The sequence below is a fragment of the Pogona vitticeps genome, chromosome 2 (genome assembly GCF_051106095.1).
Source record: "Pogona vitticeps strain Pit_001003342236 chromosome 2, PviZW2.1, whole genome shotgun sequence".
NCBI classification, from domain to species: domain Eukaryota; kingdom Metazoa; phylum Chordata; class Lepidosauria; order Squamata; family Agamidae; genus Pogona; species Pogona vitticeps.
In genome coordinates this window covers 278,068,322-278,089,602 of record NC_135784.1, presented here as the reverse complement: position 1 = coordinate 278,089,602, position 21,281 = coordinate 278,068,322, and the positions used below count along the sequence as shown (strand labels likewise).

Here is a 21,281-nt window from a genome sequence, read left to right as displayed (position 1 = left end):
GACACTTTTTTAATTGGAAAAAAAAACATCGTTAAGTGAAGCAGGGGACCTAAAATCGCATTCGTTATGCGAAGCATGGTCCCAAACTTCGCTAAGCGAAAATCGCCCATAGGAAACATCGTTATGCGAAGCATATTATTTTCTAAAAAACCACATCGTTATGCGAATTCATCGCTAAACGAGGCAATCGTTAAGCGAGGCACCACTGTATGTTTATTAGTCTGCTCTCCTACATCCAGTAAACATATCAGAAAACTACAAGAGTACCATGCCAATAGCTTGAGTACTATCCTATACACTTCTACTCTTAAAAACATTTGACTGATTTTAGTGCATGTTACTCCTATAAACAATTATATGATTGGAACCTAATGTCTGGAATCTGTACACTGAAGTAGACATACCGGATCTTTCATTCCACTACCGCTCTTTCCAAGCCCTTCTCCTTGCTTCCATCCCATCTTCTCCAGCATTTTATGACCTCTGTTGCTATCACTAATTTTACTTTCAAAACAAAATGTAAAAACAAAAGGGAAGAACATTATTTTAAATTTTTACTTCTCACAATTTTGGACAAATGTATTTCTCATACAACCTAAATAACTAACAGTATATTAGGCAATTGCTCATCTACCAGTGTTCTTATTAATGTATAATTGTGTCTATATATATGCAGAATTGTGGTTAATTGGTGGTGCCTATTTTTATAACTACTACATCAATCCAGATTAATTTGGATTATTTTTAGTTTGTTACCATCCTTATTCAAGGTACTGATTATTACTTCTAGAAGTGTAAATGGCCTGAGCCAATGATATGTAAGACATGACTTCCACCTGCACGAACTCCTGCATCAATTGTCTGCAGATGCCCAGTTCCATATCCTACTAAGAGAAATTGTCCAGGATACAAAACAGAGTCTTTTTAGTCCCAGCACCTCAGTTATGGAAACTTTTGTTATCATTCAGACAGGGAGCTGAAACATGTTGGTTGTGGCAGGCTTTTAGTAATTTTGAATCTCATCTGTGAGGAAATCATTTTTAGTTGCTTCATTTTTGCTAGTGTGAAAATCCATAAAATATCCTTATCAAGACCAGCTAAAAAGCTGCAACAGTGTTCAAGTTTTGCATTCTCATCAGTTAAGGAGTGAGGAAGAAGCCACATCCTTATAGATGATGTAGCCATGAGGCCTTATGGCTAGTACCAGGACACGGTAATCTGAAGGAGTCACTGGTAGGTGTGCAAATACCAGACCTAGCTATGCATACTGGCATGAGGAGGCAATAGTTGGTTTTTATTTCTGAAAAGACAGGAAGCATACCAGGACAGTTACCACTGGGTCACGTTCACACTGTGAAGTCTTTTGCGACAGCCTCAGAATCTGGGCTGATATGTAACTTCTTGCAAACCATTTTTTTCTGGTAACTATGGTGTCCACAATCAATATAACAATCACTGGCAACATAATGGGAAACTACAATTACATTTTGATACCTAAAGGGTTTTCCTGTACTTTAGGATTAGTTGTAAGTAAAACATGATTTGTGGTTTAATAAATTGAATTGTGAATGTTGTGCATTGTGTATATGCTAAGAAAGAAGATCTATGAAAATCACAGAAATAATGTGTGCTAAGAAACAAGATACATGAAGATCACAGAAAATCAAGTCACTTACATATGTATGGATGCTGGTGCATCATCTCTGTGAAAACTTCCTTCACTGCCAACTATCTCACGACGCTTTTCTGCTCTGTCTTTGTAGTTTGGATTTTTCAGGACTTTATCATTTTCATATTCTGAATTCTTTTCAAAATATAGATCATTATCATATTTGTAATACTTTTCTTCCCAACAAAGAGACTTTCAAATAACATATTTAAGCACATGCATTCTCTCCTTTCCACTCTCTGCTTATCCCCCCTCACTTTTAGGACGCATTTCACAAGAAATTGTTCTACACTATGACTAGAATTCTAGAAATACTCCACAATTTTGTTAAAACTTGAAGTGTGAAAAAAGTCAAAATGTTGGCTACAGTGTTAAATACTTTCTAATGGAGGGGAAAATGACAAGGCAGGAAAACGACAGCACAAATTTATAAGATATGCTTGATATGGAAGTAGTACCATATTTTTCACTCCATAAGACGCACCTCTCCATAAGACACACCAAATTTTTAGGAGAAGAAAACAGGAAAAAATAATGTTTTCTTCTCCTAAAAACTGGTGAGCCTTATGGAGAGGTCCATCTTATGGAACACAGCCTAGGGCCCTTTGGAGGCTCACCCAGCCCCCCCCCAGGGGTGCAAGGGGGCAAAATCGACACCTTCAGGGACTGAAGCTTCCCAAACCTCAAAAGAGTCCCAGAAGGTGGTGATTTTGCCCCCTCTGGCCCGGCAGGGGGGCAGGGTGTGCCTCCAAAGGGTCCTAAGGTATGTTCCAGGACCCTTTAGAGACTCACCCTGCCCCCCCCGGGGCTCAGAAGGGGCAAAACTGCCACCTTCTGGGACTCTTCTGAAGCTTCCCAAGCCTCAAGAGTCCCAGAAGGTGGTGATTTTGCCCCCTCTGGTCCTGCAGGAGAGCAGGGGGAGCCTCCAAAGGGTCCTAGGGTGTGTTCCAGGACCTTTTAGAGACTCACCCTGCCCCCCTGGGGTCAGAGGGGGCAAAATTGCCACCTTCAGGGACTCTTCTGAAGCTTCCCAAGCCTCAAAAGAGTCCCAGAAGGTGGCGATTTTGCCCCTGCTGGCCCTGTGGGGGTGGGGGAGCGTCGCAAGGGTCCTGGAAGGCTCACTTGGACCCTTGCGATGCTACCCCCACGGGGCCAGCACGGGCGAAATCACCAGCTTCCAGGACCTTTTCCGAGGCTTGAAAGGCTCAGAAAAGGTCCTGGAAGCTGGCGATTTCGCCCCCACTGGCCCTATGGGGGGGTGGGGGGCATTGCAAGGGTCCTGGAAGGCTCACTTGGACCCTTGGAAGGCTCCCCCCCATGGGGCCAGTGGGGGCGAAATCGCCACCTTTGCTCCATAAGACACACAGACTCCCCCCCCCACTTTTTTGGGGGAAGTGCGTCTTATAGAGTGAAAAAATACTGTATTCCCTTTTTTCTCTTTCACAACGTATTTGGGAATATCTGACAATATCCAGTGAAACTGTCCTGAATCAAACTGTCAACTGAATGAAAGTTATTCATATAATACATAATTTACAGAATGCACTGCTGTAATTGGGAGGGTGGCTCCTTATCCTCCAGCAGCCACGCTGGCATTAGACTTTGGGATGTACAGTCCAATGAAGCAACTTGTCCAAGCTTTGCTCCATAGAGGATGGCATACGGGATTAAATAACTATTATTGGTTTTGAGAAAACCCAGAATTCAGAGGTTTGTAGATGTCAGTATATGTAGAATATTTGTTGCCAGAAACCAACAAGGGCAGAAGACTGCTTTCATAGCTTTCTTGTTTGCCACAATACGCAGCAGGATGTGGCATCTTGTTGTGATTCAAGACTATTCGTGTTCTCCGGACTGGATTGCCACCTATATGACAAGTAGGCATCCTTGGATGCACAGCCTAGTGGAATTCCATTCCTATGTTTGATGTTTTACTGCATTTTTACAACCACTCAAACTAACACAATGCAAGCAAACCAATCAACCATACAGGCCTAACTCCAATTACTAGTCCCAACTAAAGTAGACAGTTAATCAAAATAACAGTGAAAGATAAGTCAGCATTCATAGGCTTTCTGTGTGATTACCACAGATCCTCAAATCCAACAGTTTTATTAGCTAACACTTTTTAAAAAAGAAACTTACCTGTAAGCCGTATTTTACCCGTATTTGTTTTAATGCTTTTCTTCTAACTAATTCCTTCTCTTCTTTTGTCAATGCAGGACCAACTGAAAGAAGAAAAGAATATTCTAAAGAGAAAGAAAGCCAGTGGATTTACATTTATGGACATGATTTATTTTAGAGAAAGACTTAAGTCCCAAAGGCACTGGCATCTAATAAAGTCTACAGTAAGGAGCCAGTATGATACAATAGTGACAGTGCTGGGCTTAGTCTGAGAAATCCAGATCAGAATCTTCATTCATCCACAGAGGCTAACAGGCAGGATATAAGTGTAGTAATTAGAGATGGGGTATTCGTATATGAATATCCCCACACAGGTGGCATTAACGTGCCAGTCCCATGGGACCAGACGGTCCACTCACCGTTCTGCCACAGACTGGGTGATTCTACCAATCAATCTGCAGTGCGTTATCTGAATGCCACTCCTGGCAGGAAGGCAAGCCTCACTGCAAGGCCAAAGAGAGGAAAGTGAATAGCGCGCTGCGGATCTATTTGTAGAATCGTGCCATCCACATCCATGGCGGAATGGTGAGTGGACCATCTGGCCCCATGGGGCTGGACCCTCATTAAGGCCACCTGTGCGGGAATATTCGTATACAAATACCCCCATCTCTAGTAGTAATCTATATAAACAATACTGCTCACATTGCTACAACAACTGGTCACAAATAATTAGTAGTTCGTAATACAGCAAGTATAAAACTATATCATATATAGAAATATAGCTAACAGGTTTCATCCTAACCTCACTGTGTGAACCAATGGTGACACATGTAAACACCATGGTGACAGTCCTTTTTGCTAATTCTGAAATTTCTCACACTACTGTTGCATAACTGAAGATTGAAACATTTAATTTATTTACAGAATGTGCTATCTGCACCTGTCCTTTATAGAATAAGAAAACAATATTCAATTTTTCTTGGTTTATACTCCATGACCCCATTTTCTACATAACTGATAAACTACTTCAGCATAAACGGCAAAGTTTTTCAACCAAATCCATCCTCCTCCTACATATTTGTCAGGGATAGACAGAATTCCAGGCTGATTTTAGAGCTGCAACAATACTACACTGAAGCCTCTGTTCTTTGCTCAGCAATAAGCAGGCTGAGGCTAGCTGGACTGCTTCCTTTCCAGCTTCCCTCTCAACATATTATTTCTTCCTTCCTAGGGCTGTGTCAAAAAGACATTGAAAGTACCAATCACCTCTGACCGCAAAATGATCAATGATTCTATGTCAAGTGTGCCAGCATGTTGGTACTGTTTGTGTAACCAGCATCCTGCACAAAATGAAGAGATGTCCAAAAAGCCTCTGGGACATCCTCTAATTGCACTAGAGAAACCAAGAGGATCTTGAGTCTGAGTTGTAAGAAACTAGGAAGATATTCAATACAGTCATGAATTATCCACTGACTTTCCTGAACTGAAGTAATTAAGTTTCTGCCTAAACACTCTATTTTAACTTTACTCACTGAAAAACTGTTTTTCTTAAAATACCTTAAATATCAATATATAGCAACACTACCTAATATAATAGGCATTTCATAGGAACTGCCAATATTTTTGTAAACAGTGATTTACCACTTACCAGAAGATTTGTTTTTCTTATCAAGGCGAAGATGGGCTCTGACTTGCCCTGGTTCACATCCATCACAGGTTTCGCTTCCAGGGTGTATGTGAAAGGACAACACAGTTTCCCCAATCTTCACTTCATCACCATGTTCCAGAACATGAGGATTGCTTTTTGTTTTAGGCTACATCCAAAAAACAAAGAAACAAAAAGCTAGGTTGTAGAAAACAAATACTAGTGAAGAATCTACGAACTACTGCTTCAAAAATGATAGTCAAGGCATACAGACTATTACCAAGCAAGTACAAGTAGTAACAGTGATGGAAGGACACAGAATAAAGAGCAAGGCACAGAAGAGTACTTCCTGTGATAAGGAGAGGGCAAACCAGCTAAAAGCACTTTAAATGTCTATGCTCACCTGCAGTATTTGATTTCCATTAACTACAGTGCCATTCTGACTGCCTTGATCCACAAGAACATAATTTTGCAGTTCATGATCAAAGTATACTTCTGCATGAAACTGATAAAAAACAGAAATGATATACAACAGTAATTATGCTTCTCCTACTAAGAATATATGACATTAAAAAATACAGTTAACTCAAGAATTTTGTACTTTAATAATCTTTCACAACATAAAATCTCCATAAAGAATTTGATTACCTTACTAACACCAAGTTCTGGAATTTGCAGTGTGTGTTCCATACCCTTTTCTCTGTAAAAAAACAAAACAAAAGCAGTAGTTAGAACATGGGGGGGGGGAATACTGCGTGAGGCTACCTTAAGTAACTTGACAGTGCAATTCTGCTTAAATCCCCTAGTTTATTTATGATTACAGTGGGGTCTGGAAGCTGTAGCCCCACAGGGCAGCTTCCTAAGCTCTGAAATACCCAGTAAAATTCTCAGCACTTTTGCCAAACTACAAGGAACTTGTTGGGAAGTCATAAGGTTAGAAATTTCAATATTTAGGGTAGCAACGGCCTCCTTGTGTGGCAATTTTATTGTTGACCAATTTACGTCAGATATACGAAATACTATTTCCTCTACTGTGGCAACTCCTAATGACTACATGGGGCTGCATCCATATATCTGGCCATCACTTAAGCTCCATGCCACAGCTTACCCCAAACAGCAGGACGCCTCAACTGTCAGAGGAACAGTAGGGGAAAGCGAGGAAGAGATGTGAAGAGGGTCAGAAAAGGCAACTTCTGCCAGCCTACTTCTGCTCATGCAAATTTAGACCAATCCATACTATTTTGTCTTTGTTTAGCATTACCTACAGTGCTAAAGCAAAGTTCCCATTCCCACCTGCCAGTGTGAACTATTCTACACATGTTAATATTTGGGAATTTTTTTTAAAAAAATTGGTTGTTATTACCTTCCAATTGTGGCAGGTTTGACAGCTGTGATGATATACAAAGATCCCATCTGCAATACTGGTGATCTAATTACAATCACTCTTATACAAGGCGGCCAGATCTTGTCACCATCTAAATCAATTAAAATTATTATTAGGCAAAGGAAACTTTTCTTGCAATTCCTTTGATTTTCAAACTGTTAGCTATACGTAGCACAGCCACTACACTAGTTAAATCATCTCCAGGTATTTGACTACGCTGGTGAGAACTGTAATTAAAAACATATAATAAACACCCAAGTTGGGAGAAAGCAGAGTTAAACCAGATTGTCCAGTGTACTAAACCCATGCAAAAATGAGATGTACCAACATATCTACTAGGTATACTTTTTATTAATACGTTTTCTCAAAGGTTAGTCGTTATGAAATCAGTGTTACTGCCAATCTGTTTATTCTGTTATGCCAGGGAGATGTATCTTGGTTATAAATGTTTAAGGGGAAAACAGGTATCAGTTTTTTAATCATTGTTTCTGGTAACAACTAAACAAGTGTTTCCCATCCTGAGGGTTGTGACTTCCTAGGGAGTCTCAAAGTGTTTTGTGGGGGGTCGTGGGTCACCTTATATGTGTTGTAGCCATTGTTAAATAATTTTTCCTTGAACTTTCAGAGCGTGATATTAATGTCAGCATGTATGTATGAGGAACAGGTCCTTTGGGGGAGAAAGAAACCTCTACTTTCTGAGGAGGGATGACTTAAACCCATTAAAAATGCCTTTTCATGAAAACATGGTAGAGGGAGTGTTGCAGGTTACTTGGCTATTCTATGCCTTAGACCAGTGGTGTCGAACTGTGGCCCTCCAGATGTTCTTGGACTTCAACTCCCAGAAGCCTTCACCACCACCTCTGCTGGCCAGGATTTCTGGGAGTTGAAGGCCAAGAACATCTGGAGGGCCACAGTTCGACACCACTGCCTTAGACAGTCCTTTGGATGCAGCATAACCCTGCTTAAATTCTTTAGTCATCTAAACACCTTAACTGATTAGTTGAACAGATGTACATTTAGTACAAATGGAGCATAAAAAGGAACAGTAGATCTATGCAACATCTGAAACAGACAGAACAAAATTTTTCTACTAAGTGATTTTCTGAAGAGATCCATATAAATGACATCATTAAAAAAATCTTCATCTGATTGCTTTTTACAATGATATAACCATCATTTATTTCAAAACTGATTGAAGCACACCAGGCACTTTTTGCCATTTCACTGCAGGGACTGATTTTGATAAGTACGGGATTATACTTTTTGATTTTGACAAGTACAGGATTAAACAAGCAGATTTCACTTTTTCATATTTTGTTTTTGCTTGTTCCCCAAACTGTAAACACTGGAGAATATTTGCTTTAAAACCTGTTAATTCACCTTCACTGTCAGTATCTTCTGAATTAACAGTTCCTTCACTTGTTACTTCATCTTCACTGGTACATTCTTCCTGTTCAGAGTCTGTAATTTCACCTTCTTCTGGCTCACTCTCTGACTCTGTTTTATTGTCGTCTATAACAGCAGTACATTTTGTGTTTCTAAGATGTAAATTGGTGCCGTTCAGGGTATTTGATTCCTTGGACATAAGGCTGGTTTTTCTGTCAATGTCCACCTTAGCCCTTTTCGTATTTGGAGATTCTTCTTCTTCTGGAGAATTTAGTTCATTAATGGTAGAAAGACAATTCAGACTGCTGGAAGATTTTTGATCATCGTCCTGAAGAAGATTTACAAAAAAATCACACCTGAGGAATATATATATTTTCTTTTTTAGGAAAATGAATGGATTTCATAAGCCACTAGGTACAATTATGTAAATAAGATGGCATCGTCAAATATATTTGGTGTTGCAGTAGGAAACAGAGTCAATTGATATATGTTTGTCAGTCAAAACAATTCTAAAACATTATGGCTAAAAGTCCTCTTCAGTGCTTTGGTATTACAGTCAATTTACCATCAGTCTTCAGATCCCTTCACTGAATCTTCAGATGCTGAACTTGCTTTTAAAAAAAGCAAAGGATGCTATCCCTTCTAGATACATATTGGAAGAGATGGCTATAACATTCTTTTCCACTTTCCCCATGTCCCAAACAGAGTTCCTATGTTTTTCTCTTATTTTATTTCAGCAGTATACTCTATTGGCCAAAAGAACAAGAGACTACCATTTCCAAGTTATGAGGAAGCAGATGGGAAAGTTATAAATAGCCCCCCCCACCCCAACAGCCTTCAGTTATTTTTCCAAGAACAGACCATATGCTTGGCTGGAACACCATAAACGTTAAGTTAATCAGATGAAAAGAGTGTAGACCAATTGGTCCTTCTGCTGCAGTGAGTCTGCTGATGACCCTCCTTTGGGACAGATTTCTTCGAAGAAAAGACGACTAACCATTATTCTTTTCATTATTCAACACTGGTAAATGTTAAGTAACTATCATCTGAACTCTCTTCTTGACATATACACAAAACTTTCCCTCACCTTTCAAACAGTACATGAACTTCAGGAGTGGGACTTTATTTGGTAATAACTTTGCATATCTTGCTTTTAGAATCCTAGCTCCAAAAACTGTATGACATGTAGCTTTGTCATACAAGACTCAGAGACTTCTTATCTAGCTTAGGACTACGTATCTGAACATAAATGTTTAGAAAAAGGATACTTAAGAAACATCCACAGAAATCCATGGCTTAATTTGTTACTATTCAAAAGCCCAAAGTATGGAACACCACCATCATTCTAACTTTAGAAACAAAATAGCCAGCCAGCATTCAGTACTACATCCTGATCCAAGACACTAGTACCACATAGTATTCTGTACCTGTTGAAACTACCCCACACAGAACTGTTAATAGACTCTCATGTGATGCAAACTGAAGCAGTAACACAGCTATGAAATTATTGCTTTCTTGCAATATTATTGTTCATATCTACAGTAAGTCATGTCTGCAATACAACCTAATATGAAACTCACAATACTGCAATATACAAGGGTAGCTTTGAATTTATTTGACTTAAGATTCTACCCCACTGGTCCTACAACTTCTTATTAATTCCCAAGAGTAACCACATCAGTAATCCTACTAGTGTTCAAGATTTGACATGTTCTTATCATTTACCCCAGACACATAAGAGATATGTGCTATCTCTGTTCTGTATGACAACAAACCCTAGTTAGGAATTAGTTGTGTTTTGGAGAAGAATCTCTCTTCCTTTTCCTTTTCCTATTCTTACTAATGTCCATTTACGGGATTTATTAGACATCATACAACTCAAGAATTCCCGCTATTAAATATAATAATATTCTACTTCGCATAAGACAATAATAAAACTGTAATCCTCAAGTTGAAAATACTCCTCATATTCTCAAAAACTGGTCTATATACAATTACTTTCTTTCACCACAGCAAGAAAAACAAGCACAGTTTACCAGTCTATGCAAAACCCCTTAAATATGTTCTAAAACAGAAAGAAGCATGTTTGGCTTTTGATATAGAGGACTAAGAAACATCACATCTACAGTACTCCTTTCCAGAGTTATTAGAAGTTGCAGAAGATTTATAACTAAAACCAAGTTTTGCTCGAGACCTTTTAAAACAATTAAAAATATTCCTTTTTAACAAACTTAATTTTTCAAAAGGACATTGAGCAACTTTCCAGTAATCCACTTTCCAAACAGGAAAAGTACAGTCTATGCTCTCTCAATCCTGATTCTAGCCATCCATATAAATACCCGACACAACTTTAAGAAAGGAAGTTCATGACATAGTTCCATATGTGAATGGCATCACAAGCAAAACTATCTCACTGGAAAATATAGAACACGTGGAAGAATAAACACAGCTCTCTCCGTTTATAAGACAATGGTCTTCTGGCAATGTAAGTTCTTCTGCCCTAGGCTTTTTGGCTACTGTAATCAGAGAATAGTTTTAAAGAAAGACTGACAAAGTATCTCTATATAGTTCCTGTATGTATATAGTTCCTAATATATCCAGAATAGTATGCCACCTGTCACTTCTTTATGGTTAGCAGACATGGCAAGGTCCATTTAGGGTCACCTATGTAGTCCTATTTTTTTGCTGCTGATGCTGCAGCTGATCCTTCAGATCATTTCAGAGTAGGGACCATGTATCTTTCTAATGACACCAATGCCTGCCAGTGAAAGAAAGCTTGCACAGCCACAGCACTGCTACACTCAATTTACAAACAGTGGAAAAGTTTGACTGGGGCAGAAGTATTCATGGCTTTCTTTCTGCATTCATATCAGAGTCTTGCACAATTTAAAATTATGGATGTGTATGAAATGTAGGCAAAAATAAAAAACAAATTAAAATGTTATTGTCATTTGTGGTCCTAAATGACCACTGGGTCGTTTTGCTCATTGGCAAGTTTGCAATGCAACACTTCTGCAATGCAACACTTCAAGGATTGGCTGGCTGTGTGTCATTGCTCAGGGCACACCTGAGTGTGCTCGTAACACACAGGATACGTGAAGTAGATGCAGAAGATGTAGGAAATGTCCATATAGGCAGAAAACAAAAATACTGTATACAGTGGGGTGTTGACTTGAGAACTTAATCCGTATTGGAAGGCGGTTCTCAAGTCAAAAAGTTCTCAGGTCAAATCTGCATTTCCCATTGGAATGCATTGAAAACCATTTGATCCGTATCTGCTCTTTTCCGTCCATAGAAACTAATGGGAAGCTGCTATTCCGCCTTCGACCACTAGAGGGGGATATTTTGTTTCTTTTTTTCTTAGGTCAAGAAAGGTTCAGGGAAGGCAGGGAAAAGACAGTCCAGGCAGTACAGTACCAGGCAGTCTGAAGACTGTCTCCCAATCCACTCTCTAAATGCTGGGAGGAGTGAGGAAGCAGACAGGCACCCTTTTCACTGGCTAACAGTTAACTGAAAGTTCACATTTTGCACTTTCCCTGCCTCCCACGTGGGTTTTTTCAGTTTGTAACTCAAATCTAAGTACTTAAGTCAAGTCAATATTTTCCTATGAGAGTGGTTCTTAAGTCAAAATGTTCTTAACTCGAGCCGTTCTTAAGTCAAGACCCCACTGTAGTTTTATTTCATACAGAGTGGGTTGATTTAAATCAAGCTGATTTAAGCTATATGTGTTTGTGTTATGTGCCATCAAATTGAAATTGATTTTATAATGACCCTAATAGGGCTTTCAAGGTAACAGATATTCAAGGAGTGTTTTTTTTTGCCAGTTCCACGCCTCCAGTGAGCTTCCATAATTGAGCAGGCATTTGGACCCAGGTCTCCCGAGTCCTAGTCTTTCACTCTATCCACTATAACACATTGGGAAAATAGCAATGTATGCAACAAAAAATATTTTAGTTTAGTGCACATCCTCTTTTTTTAATGGGGCAATATTACTTTATTAAAACCAAGATATACAACACTGTATGGAAACCTCCCAATTATACAGGACTTCCTTAAACTAGGCAGTAAAAATAACTGAGGAATGATAATTTTTTATTTTTTATTTTACTTTAGTGTACATCCTATATTGGTACATGAACTCATTACAATATGTGGATTTGCTACCCAATAGTGCTCTAAAATTTAAAATACTCGCTATAAAGTCCACATGTCTTTCATACTATAGAATTATGTCTAATTCAACACAAGGCATATACCACCTGCAAAGCTGCTATGCAGCATCACTTACTTGGAGACTTAGGTTATACAGTATCCAATTATTTTACTGCGCTACTGCAAGACTTGATGTGCCTTAGTTAGCAGAAGGGTTGCATCCAATGCAGTTTTTTCTTGCACAATGGTATAAATCCAGCCCTGAATTGTCACTCTACTAGTTTACACTGGATTTAAGCATTCTAATTTAATACATAGCCTTATTGAAACACTGAACAAAACAAAACTCTGAGCAATTATCGTGAGTATCATGGTAGCCAAAGGGATAATAGTGTTTTCTTCACAAAATATGGAGTACAAAAGCAAATGAGCTGTTTGTCAAATACAAAACCACCTGGTTTCCATTGTCTGTCCCCATTCATATAAATATATGAACTACAGTCCTGTTTGACAACTGAGGAAGTTTTGTCTTCATAAGCAAAACAGCCCTTTACAAGAGAGCTAGACAATCTGTTTTAAGAAGTGAGTATGTTTGTATTAAACCCAGCTTTTGTTTTAAACCAAGTTTTTCTAAAGAAACTAAATACAGCTGGAACTATTTTTTAATTGACTTTTACCTGCTGCTTTTTAAAGGTAGGATTAAACTGTCCTTAGTCACAGTAAATACACTCAAGTTAGGATTTCTCCCATATAATGCAGCGATGCAACCAATTTTAAATGCCTCTCACAATTAACAGTGAATGTTCACAGACTAATGAGCTCAGTGTCATAACTCTACCTTCACCAGAAGTTGCCAATCCAGAAGATGAAATCTTCAGATTAGCCATGGTTTCTGTCAAGTGATGTACCTAAAGATGAACAGCAGCAAACAGTAAACAATACAATGTAAAAATTAAATCTCCTTCAAGAGGATTACGGAAACATCTTGCTTCTAGACCAAAAACTCACATCCAGGTTCTAAAGATACTCATTTCTAATTCTAAAGCCACAAGAAAAATAATGAAATCAAATGCTAATGTATGCTCCCTTCTCAAACACAAAAATCTGTGCAGCGATAAATAAATGATTTACTTTGTAAGAAGGTCACTCAGTTTTACATGTATTGTACATATAGTCAAAAGTATAGGTTACAGTTCCAGCACATAGCCATGGAAATATCATTAAGCCAGATCTGGTACCTGTCCTGCACAGTATGTTGTTTCATCCTGTCAAGTTGTTTGCAATTTACTGAGGCCCTATAAGTTTAGTGTCCACCAAAATGTCATGCCATTGACAGCCCTGTTCCAGTCTTGCAAACTAAAAGTTGTAATTCCTTCAAGTCAGTCCATCTACCTCTTCCCATACCAGCAGGCAGTGGCAGTACTGATACCAGTCTTACAGGCATGTGGACATCATCAGACAGAAGGAGTGACTCCTTATGTAATGTGATAGAGTGACATTCACTTTAGCCTCCCTTCCTTCTCTAAGTACTGGCTCGGACCCTGGCTTCTGTAAAGGAAGTAATTTTCTATAACACTGCAACAAAACACGTCATCCAAAGACTTGAGTTTCTGAACAACCTGTAAATTGCCAGGATTTGCACAAAGCAGGTGAACAAATCCAATATGTGACCCAGCATATGTGTTGCTCCATCAAATTACTTGGCAGCTCAAAGGCTGGCATAAAGTCTAACACATTTTATTTGGCATCAGCCCACTTCATACAAGAGATTCCATGACAGCTTCTGCCAAATAAAACATGATAGCCTCTCAAGTGCTGCAGGGCTTTTCATTGTTTTTGTTGATACAGACACAGCTAACCCCTTGCAAAGTGTGTTACAATGGTCAAGATGTTCAAAGATTCCCCAGATAAGGTAGTCAAATCCAATAGTCACCCAATGATCATCTGGTGAATGTTCAGGTTCTGTTAGCACATGACCTTTGCAAGGGTAAAGAACCAAACAGATTTCTTGTTTATTACAATATACCTGTTGAAATTGGTCAGTTTTACCAAGGAAATTAAAGCAGTAATCATTTCAGGAAGGAAATGCATCTCCTTATTAAAAATAGTAGTAATTTGTTTCCCGATTTAAGCAATCAGTGAATAAGAGTGAAGCCTCTAAATTATCTCATCTACTATTGGTGGATGTGTTATTGTATCCCATATACTGGAATTCTTGACAAATTTTAGTTTGGCTGATATATTCCATCTGGTTTCTAGCCCAATTATGGGCTTCAATGCCTTGGTGCCTGTTCTGAGCTCTCAAAAACTTTAGAAACAGTAGGTCACAGCATTCTCTTGGACTATACAGTAAAATACTGGCTTGTTAATATTCAGTGGGGACAAGAGAAATAGCTATAGTTTGCTGAACAAAAGGAACTATCTTCCTATTAGGATAAAGGTAATTTTGATCCAGCTTTAATACTTTTTAACAACAGCACTGACATAAAGTGGAGTGAAGAGAAGGAAATAGTTTGCCTCCTAGCACAATGAAATCTCAAATTGTAAAATTGCGTGCTTGCATTATTTGACTCTCAGTCACTTCACTTGCGCTGCTCCCCTATCCCATGTAGTATTATTAGGCTTGCCTGGATAGTCCCTTCACAGCAAGTCTACTGCTGCCAAACCATTACCAAAGACCACAGCTTCTACAGACTCCTAGAATACTATTTGCAAGTCTCTGAAAAGGTTGCTTATATGGAGCCTAAAAGCGAAAGAGCACAGCCTGTCTTTCTGATATAAAAGATCAACACAGCAACTTTTCTAGAAACAATGCTACCAGTACTCATTTGTTATTTTTGCTAGCACACAATATGAAGTACAAAACTCACTGTAGTCAGGTACGAATAGCTGGTAAGGTATACAGTGGTGCCTCGCTTAACGATTGCTTCATATAACGAAAAATTCACTTAACGATGGCTTTTTCTGAGTGATCTTGTGCTTCACTTAACGATTTTCCCTATGGGCGATTTTCGCTTAACGATTTTGGGACCATGCTTCACTTAACGATGACAGTTTTAGGTCCCCTTGTTTCGCTTAACGTTTTTTTTTTTACAACCCCGTTTTTGCTATTTTTAAAATATTCTAAAATGTTTAAAAAATGTTTAAAATGCTTGGAATCGTTAGTGCACCTAATAAAACCTTCGTTAACTTAATTTGGCTTTGTTCTGAGTCTTTCTGAATTTTTTGTGAATTTTTTTCCCCCATTGAAATAGGCTTCAATGCATTTCAATGGGTTTCGCTTAACGTTTTTTCGTATGGGGATTTTCGCTTAAGGATGGTAATCCGTTCCAATTGGAACGGATTATCCGGTTTTCAATGCATCTCTATGGGAAATGGTGTTTCGCTTAACAATGTTTTCACATAGCGATGTTTTTTTTGGAACCAATTAAAATCGTTAAGCGAGGCACCACTGTATTTCATGCTCATTTGATTCACATGAATATAGTGATAAAGAACTATTACTCACATGACCCTGGAAGAAACAGCTTCTAACAAAGTTACACGAGTTTCTACTGTGTATCATTAAGGCAAAAACAAATCTTTCATATAGAATATATTTTAAAACATATCTTTCATACAGAATATATTGAAACCAAACAATGAATCCTAGCCTACAGAGATTACTAATGCCAGTCAGGCACTACAGCATCCATTCATTAGCACCTGTCAATTTTATAGGAACAAAGCACAGTGTGTTGAACTCAAGACCATACATGGCACAAAACACACACAAGGGCTGTAACACAAGTGATTGTACAAGACCTACAAGAGAGGTTTAAACAGTAGCATAAGAAAAATCAGCCAGTCTGTTACTCTGAGTTCATTAGAACATTTGAATACTACTATTTCCCATCAAACTACAAAATAAATATGTAATAATAAAGTATAAAGGCAAGTATGTAATAAAACACTGACATCTAGACTAAAACCATACAATTGAAAATAAAATTAGGTAGCAACTGAAAATATAAGCAGACTAAAGACAGTTCTCAAATTAGACCTGAGAACATCAAAATACTGTACCATAATGTGCCACAAAACAAAACAAAAAAGCAAGGTGGGCACTTTAGAATGTTTCATAAACACAAGAAAAAAACACATTCTCCTTTGTTGTCAAATACTGCATTTCTGCTCAGGAAGACACCTGAAGACTCTTAAATAGCTTTCAGTATAAACCATGGAGTGTTATGCTTCTAATTTGGCCAAATCACAAATCTTGTATACAGTCACTTATCTAGACCATTTGGGGAAGATGTCCAAATTGAATGACTCCTCTGAATTGGATCGGATTTTGGGTACAGAGAGACACAGAACAATTGTTTCTAAAATTGATATATTTCTCCACAAGGTCTCCATGTAATGAAAAACCAGGGGGAGATAGAGTGGAATGGGTGTCATTTTGTAACCGCAAGCAATAGTCACAATAAGTGCTTTTACCAGAGCTCTTAAATCCCATACTTTGGAAGAGGGATTTTAAAGCAGGGTCTTGCATGACTAATATGATGCAGTATTCCGTTCTCCTTCTTAGTTCTTCCTCTCCAGAGCAGGAATGTTAAAAGTATTTTGGTAGAGTCTGTGGGATGTAGGAGAATTTGTTTGCTATTGGCTTGCTTGGAAAATGCCGGATATACACATCCTTTTGCATGTACATCTTCCACATCCATAATCTACACCTATCCTATTGCAGTTTGTGTGACTTGGATACCAACTAAGCAGCAAACACAGAAGTCTTAAATTGTTTTCATTCACTGGTTAGTCTCTGCACCTATTCTTTCAAACTTTTACAGTTCCTTTCACAAGAATGCCTCTATGATATTTTCATAAAAATTGTCTCAAACCCATACAGGATCATACAGGATAACTTCTCCCCAAATAGTTCAACACTTCCCTTATACACATACTGTACTGCATTAGGTTTCTGAAATTTTTTTAGAGCCACATAGATTTTCTTTATCATTTTAATAATATCTGCAAAGACATAAGGAGAGAAGCAGATCCTACTTTAGAAATCCCTAAACAAACAAAGTTGTTACTGCACAAAACTCACTAAATCTCCTTTTCTGAAACTTTGCAGGTTTCAGCCTCAAAAGGGGCACCTACCTTACAAATGTACAGCTGAAATCAACCCACCAAGACTAGTAGGATAAAGAAAATAAAATGCTATATCTGGGAGACATCTATGTGCCTTTACACCAAAATCTGCAGTGAATGGAGGAGAACAGCAACTGTGCATTTATATAATGGAGTTAAAGTACCTGGTCCTGCTACAGCTTCCACTTTTGCACAAGTGCAAAAATATGAGTATACAATTGTATAAAGGATGAAAACACAACCAAAAGCAATTGAAGATGATAAAGGGTTTCCCTTATAATAGATAAATATAGGAATAAGATAGTAAGATTTTTTTAAACTGCCAAGACTATAAAGTAGTGGCAATATTAAAAACTAGGGATAGGATTTTAGAATTTTTTTGGACTACGAATCCTAAAATTTCCCATTCTGAGAGTTCTCCCTGACTTACCTTGCAGACATCCAAATGTGCCTCACTTGGGAGAAAAGGCCTAAACTGGAAGGCTTTGAGACTTAGGCAGGATTAACTTCCTGTTCAGAAAGCAAGGTCACAGCCAGCACTGAGGTAAAAAGAGGACACTTGAGTAGTTAGGCCTAGCTAAGCCTTAAAAGTCTTCCAGCTCAGTCCTTTTCTCCCATGTGAGCTACATTTAGGTATCTATAAGGTGTGTGTAAATCAGGTAGAACTCCAAAATGGGGAGCTATGGGATTCATAGTCCAAGAAATCAGAAATCCCATCCTTGTTAAAAACAAAATAGGTTTATCCAATTCATACCAGTGATGGCCAAGTACAAATTAAATTTTGATAGCCCTGCCAACTAAATATAGTTCATATACTACCACCTGTTCTGCAGCTTCTCTACCATAATTATATATGTTCCATCTGTAAAGACACAAATCCTCTCGGTTATCACTTTTGTAATGCAATGCAGATGAAGTCCTGCATTTCCAATTTACTTCCACTGATCTTTAACTCCAAAATACCTTAAAGCAGGATAAGACTTATGTATAATTTAGAACAGCATGTGGAGAACACAAAGTAGCTTGCTCACATCATTACAGTTAGTAGTATATTGTACCACTACCATCTTCAAAGGCTTCATGTACAAAGTCACAATCTACAGTATAAGGAGGAGAGCAAACGCTTAGTCTGCTGATCAATTAAATCAAAAGGAAATCTTCCTCTCAGAAATAACTCTCTATATTAAAAAAGATAATATTTTAAACTAAGAAATACACCCTGCCCACAAATGCATGCACAAATCAAAGGCAACCGTCTCCTGTTATGTCCGTCCTAGCTGCCCAAAAGAAAAGGATTGAAAAATCCTTACTAATCCCAACTGGCTCTGTCACCTCAAACTAAAACTGTAAGAAATCTTCAACTATTTTATCCAGAAAATGATAGCTAAAAACCCCTTATATACCTCATGCCAGCAAAAGAGAAATGACATCAGCAGATTGTCACCAACTAAAGAACTCTTACTATGATTCCTAGTTGTGTGTGACTTGTCTGCTCTTAGGTAAAACTGAAACAATGAGGAATCAAAGAACTCTTCAGTTAGCAGCAATCTGCCACTACCAGTGACATCATTTTCCCTATGCCAGTTTAAGTTGCACAAGAGGATTTTGGCCAGTAACATCAATTGTCCCCATAAGAGTTTCAAAAAGATTAATCCAGAACACATCTTCAAATAGTCAGAAATACTAATTTTGGCCATAAATGCAGATTAATGGGCTAATTTATAGCAATATTTATTTACAATATTCATCCAAAATATTATTAAGTGATTAATTGGTATAAATATTTTATATGTCCTCCCTGCTCATTATATTCACTCTGAATCCAAATGATTTATGGTGCAATTCTGTCCCTGTGTATAATTAAACAAATCTACCCTTTTCCCCTGATAATAAGACCTAACCTGAAAATAAGTCCTAGTATGATCTTTCAGGATGCTTGTAATATAAGCTCTAACCCAAAAATAAGCCCTAATTCAGTGAAACCCCGCCTTCCACCCTGGTGCAGCAACCAGAAGAAGATAACATGACTGTATTTGAATACATGTAGATTGTTATATAAGAAAAAATAAAACATCCCCTGAAAATATGCCCTAATGCATTTTTGGAGCAAAAATTAATAAAAGACCCTGTCTTATTTTCAGGGAAACACAGTAAGAATTTTCAAAATCAGTATGTAAAAGTTACTTATAACTCATATTACATAAAATTTTCTTTTGAATGTGGTACATACTTACCAGACACGAGAAAGGTGCCTATTTTAATATAAATGCACCAGTTATTATAAATTTACTAAAACAAGCTTATTTACTGAGAAAATACCTTGTATTCATTTGCTGTAGGCCATTCTGCATCTTTCCTTTTTTTCTTGCTTTTCCTGTCTTTGCTGTTCTGAGTAGTTCCAGGTCCATAAGATTGCAGATCTACGCGCGAATGAAACTGATATCGACCACTTTCAACATCACAGTAATAATAAATTCCAGTGGCTGGATCATAATACAGTTGGTTTTCCTTTCACAAAATTATAAGGGAAAAATATCTTTAAAATGTATGAATATCTCAAAACCATAAAAACAAACAGCAAAACAAAGAAGGGAAAAGGCAAATGTCAATGAAAAACATCCACAAGTGGGAGCACATAACCACATATATGTTTAAAAGGATGCTAAATTATGTATTTCACACAGTAAAAACAGTTGAAAAAATTCTGAAATACTCTGAAATAACTATGAGCCCAATTTGCCATTTACAAAGAACAAAATATAGAATCATGGAGTTGGAAGAGGCCCATAAGGCCAAGCCACTGCTTAGTACAGCAATCCAAATTAAAGTATATTGGACAGACGGCTGTTTAATTTTCTCTTCAATGCCTCGTGGGCTGGAGAGATAACTGGTTCATTGTAGTACTGCTCTAACAATTAGGACTCAAGTTGATACTCAGATGAAATCTAGTTTTCTGTAACTTGAGCTCACTATTATATGTCCTACATTCCACAGTGATTGAGAACAGATTAGCCTCTTCTCTGTATGACAAATGTAATCATATCTCCCCAGATCTTTCAGTCTTTACTCATAGGGTTTGATTTCCAGTCCCCTCATCATCCCTGTTGCCTTCCTCTAAACCAGACCTGGGCAAAGTGTGGCCCGCAGGCCACATATGGCCCGTGAGCCACTCCTGTCCTGCCCGCCCATCGCCGCTCCTGTCCGGCTTGCCCGTTGCTGCTCCTGTCCGGCCTGCCCGTCGCCACTGAGTGAGTCAGAGCTCCGGCTCCGGTCACCCAGCACGGCAGTAAGCAAAACTCGTGAGATCCAATGTTGGGATCTTGTGAGTTTGATTGTTACTCTTGAGCCGCAGGCTCCGCAGCCTGCAGCTCAAGAGGCCGGAAGCGATCATTGCGCAGGCGACATGACGACACATCACGTCACCTGCACGGGATAAAAGACAGTTGAAAAGGAAGGCCGCGGGGGAAAGGAGGACAGGCGGGTTACCTCAATGTCAGGGTCCCCCCCCCCCCCCGTAGTGAACAAATTACATTGCTCACATAGTTAACTCCCTACAAAATTTGATTTTATTTTTAAGTAAAGTTGGTTCAGCCCCAAAACACAGTTCAGATTTTTCATGTGGCCCGCTACAGAAATTAATTGCCCACCCCTGCTCTAAACTCTGTATCTTTCTTAAAGCGTGGTGTTCTGAACTGGAGACATTATTCAAGATGAAGCTTTACCAGTGCCAAATAGAGAGGAATCAATACTTCACATGATTTGGGGATTTTCCTTCTTTTGATGCAGCC

At 38.4% G+C, this 21,281-nt stretch overlaps 1 protein-coding gene across 2 annotated transcripts in view; it reads right to left on the bottom strand.

Moving 5' to 3' along the window:
* Window positions 1-21,281, bottom strand: part of AGGF1 (angiogenic factor with G-patch and FHA domains 1) — a 30,297-nt gene that overhangs the window by 3,797 nt on the left and 5,219 nt on the right. The window contains exons 5-13 of one of the 2 annotated variants that reach the window (XM_020804074.3): window positions 19,813-20,001; window positions 13,199-13,268; window positions 6,802-6,913; window positions 6,087-6,138; window positions 5,842-5,943; window positions 5,442-5,607; window positions 3,815-3,897; window positions 1,677-1,804; window positions 405-504 (exon numbers count right to left, since the gene is read on the bottom strand). In XM_020804074.3, coding sequence (XP_020659733.3) covers window positions 405-504; window positions 1,677-1,804; window positions 3,815-3,897; window positions 5,442-5,607; window positions 5,842-5,943; window positions 6,087-6,138; window positions 6,802-6,913; window positions 13,199-13,268; window positions 19,813-20,001 — 1,002 coding nt within the window. Of the gene's footprint in view, window positions 1-404; window positions 505-1,676; window positions 1,805-3,814; window positions 3,898-5,441; window positions 5,608-5,841; window positions 5,944-6,086; window positions 6,139-6,801; window positions 6,914-8,202; window positions 8,537-13,198; window positions 13,269-19,812; window positions 20,002-21,281 lie in introns of both variants that reach the window. The other variant, XM_020804073.3, reaches the window with a different exon arrangement.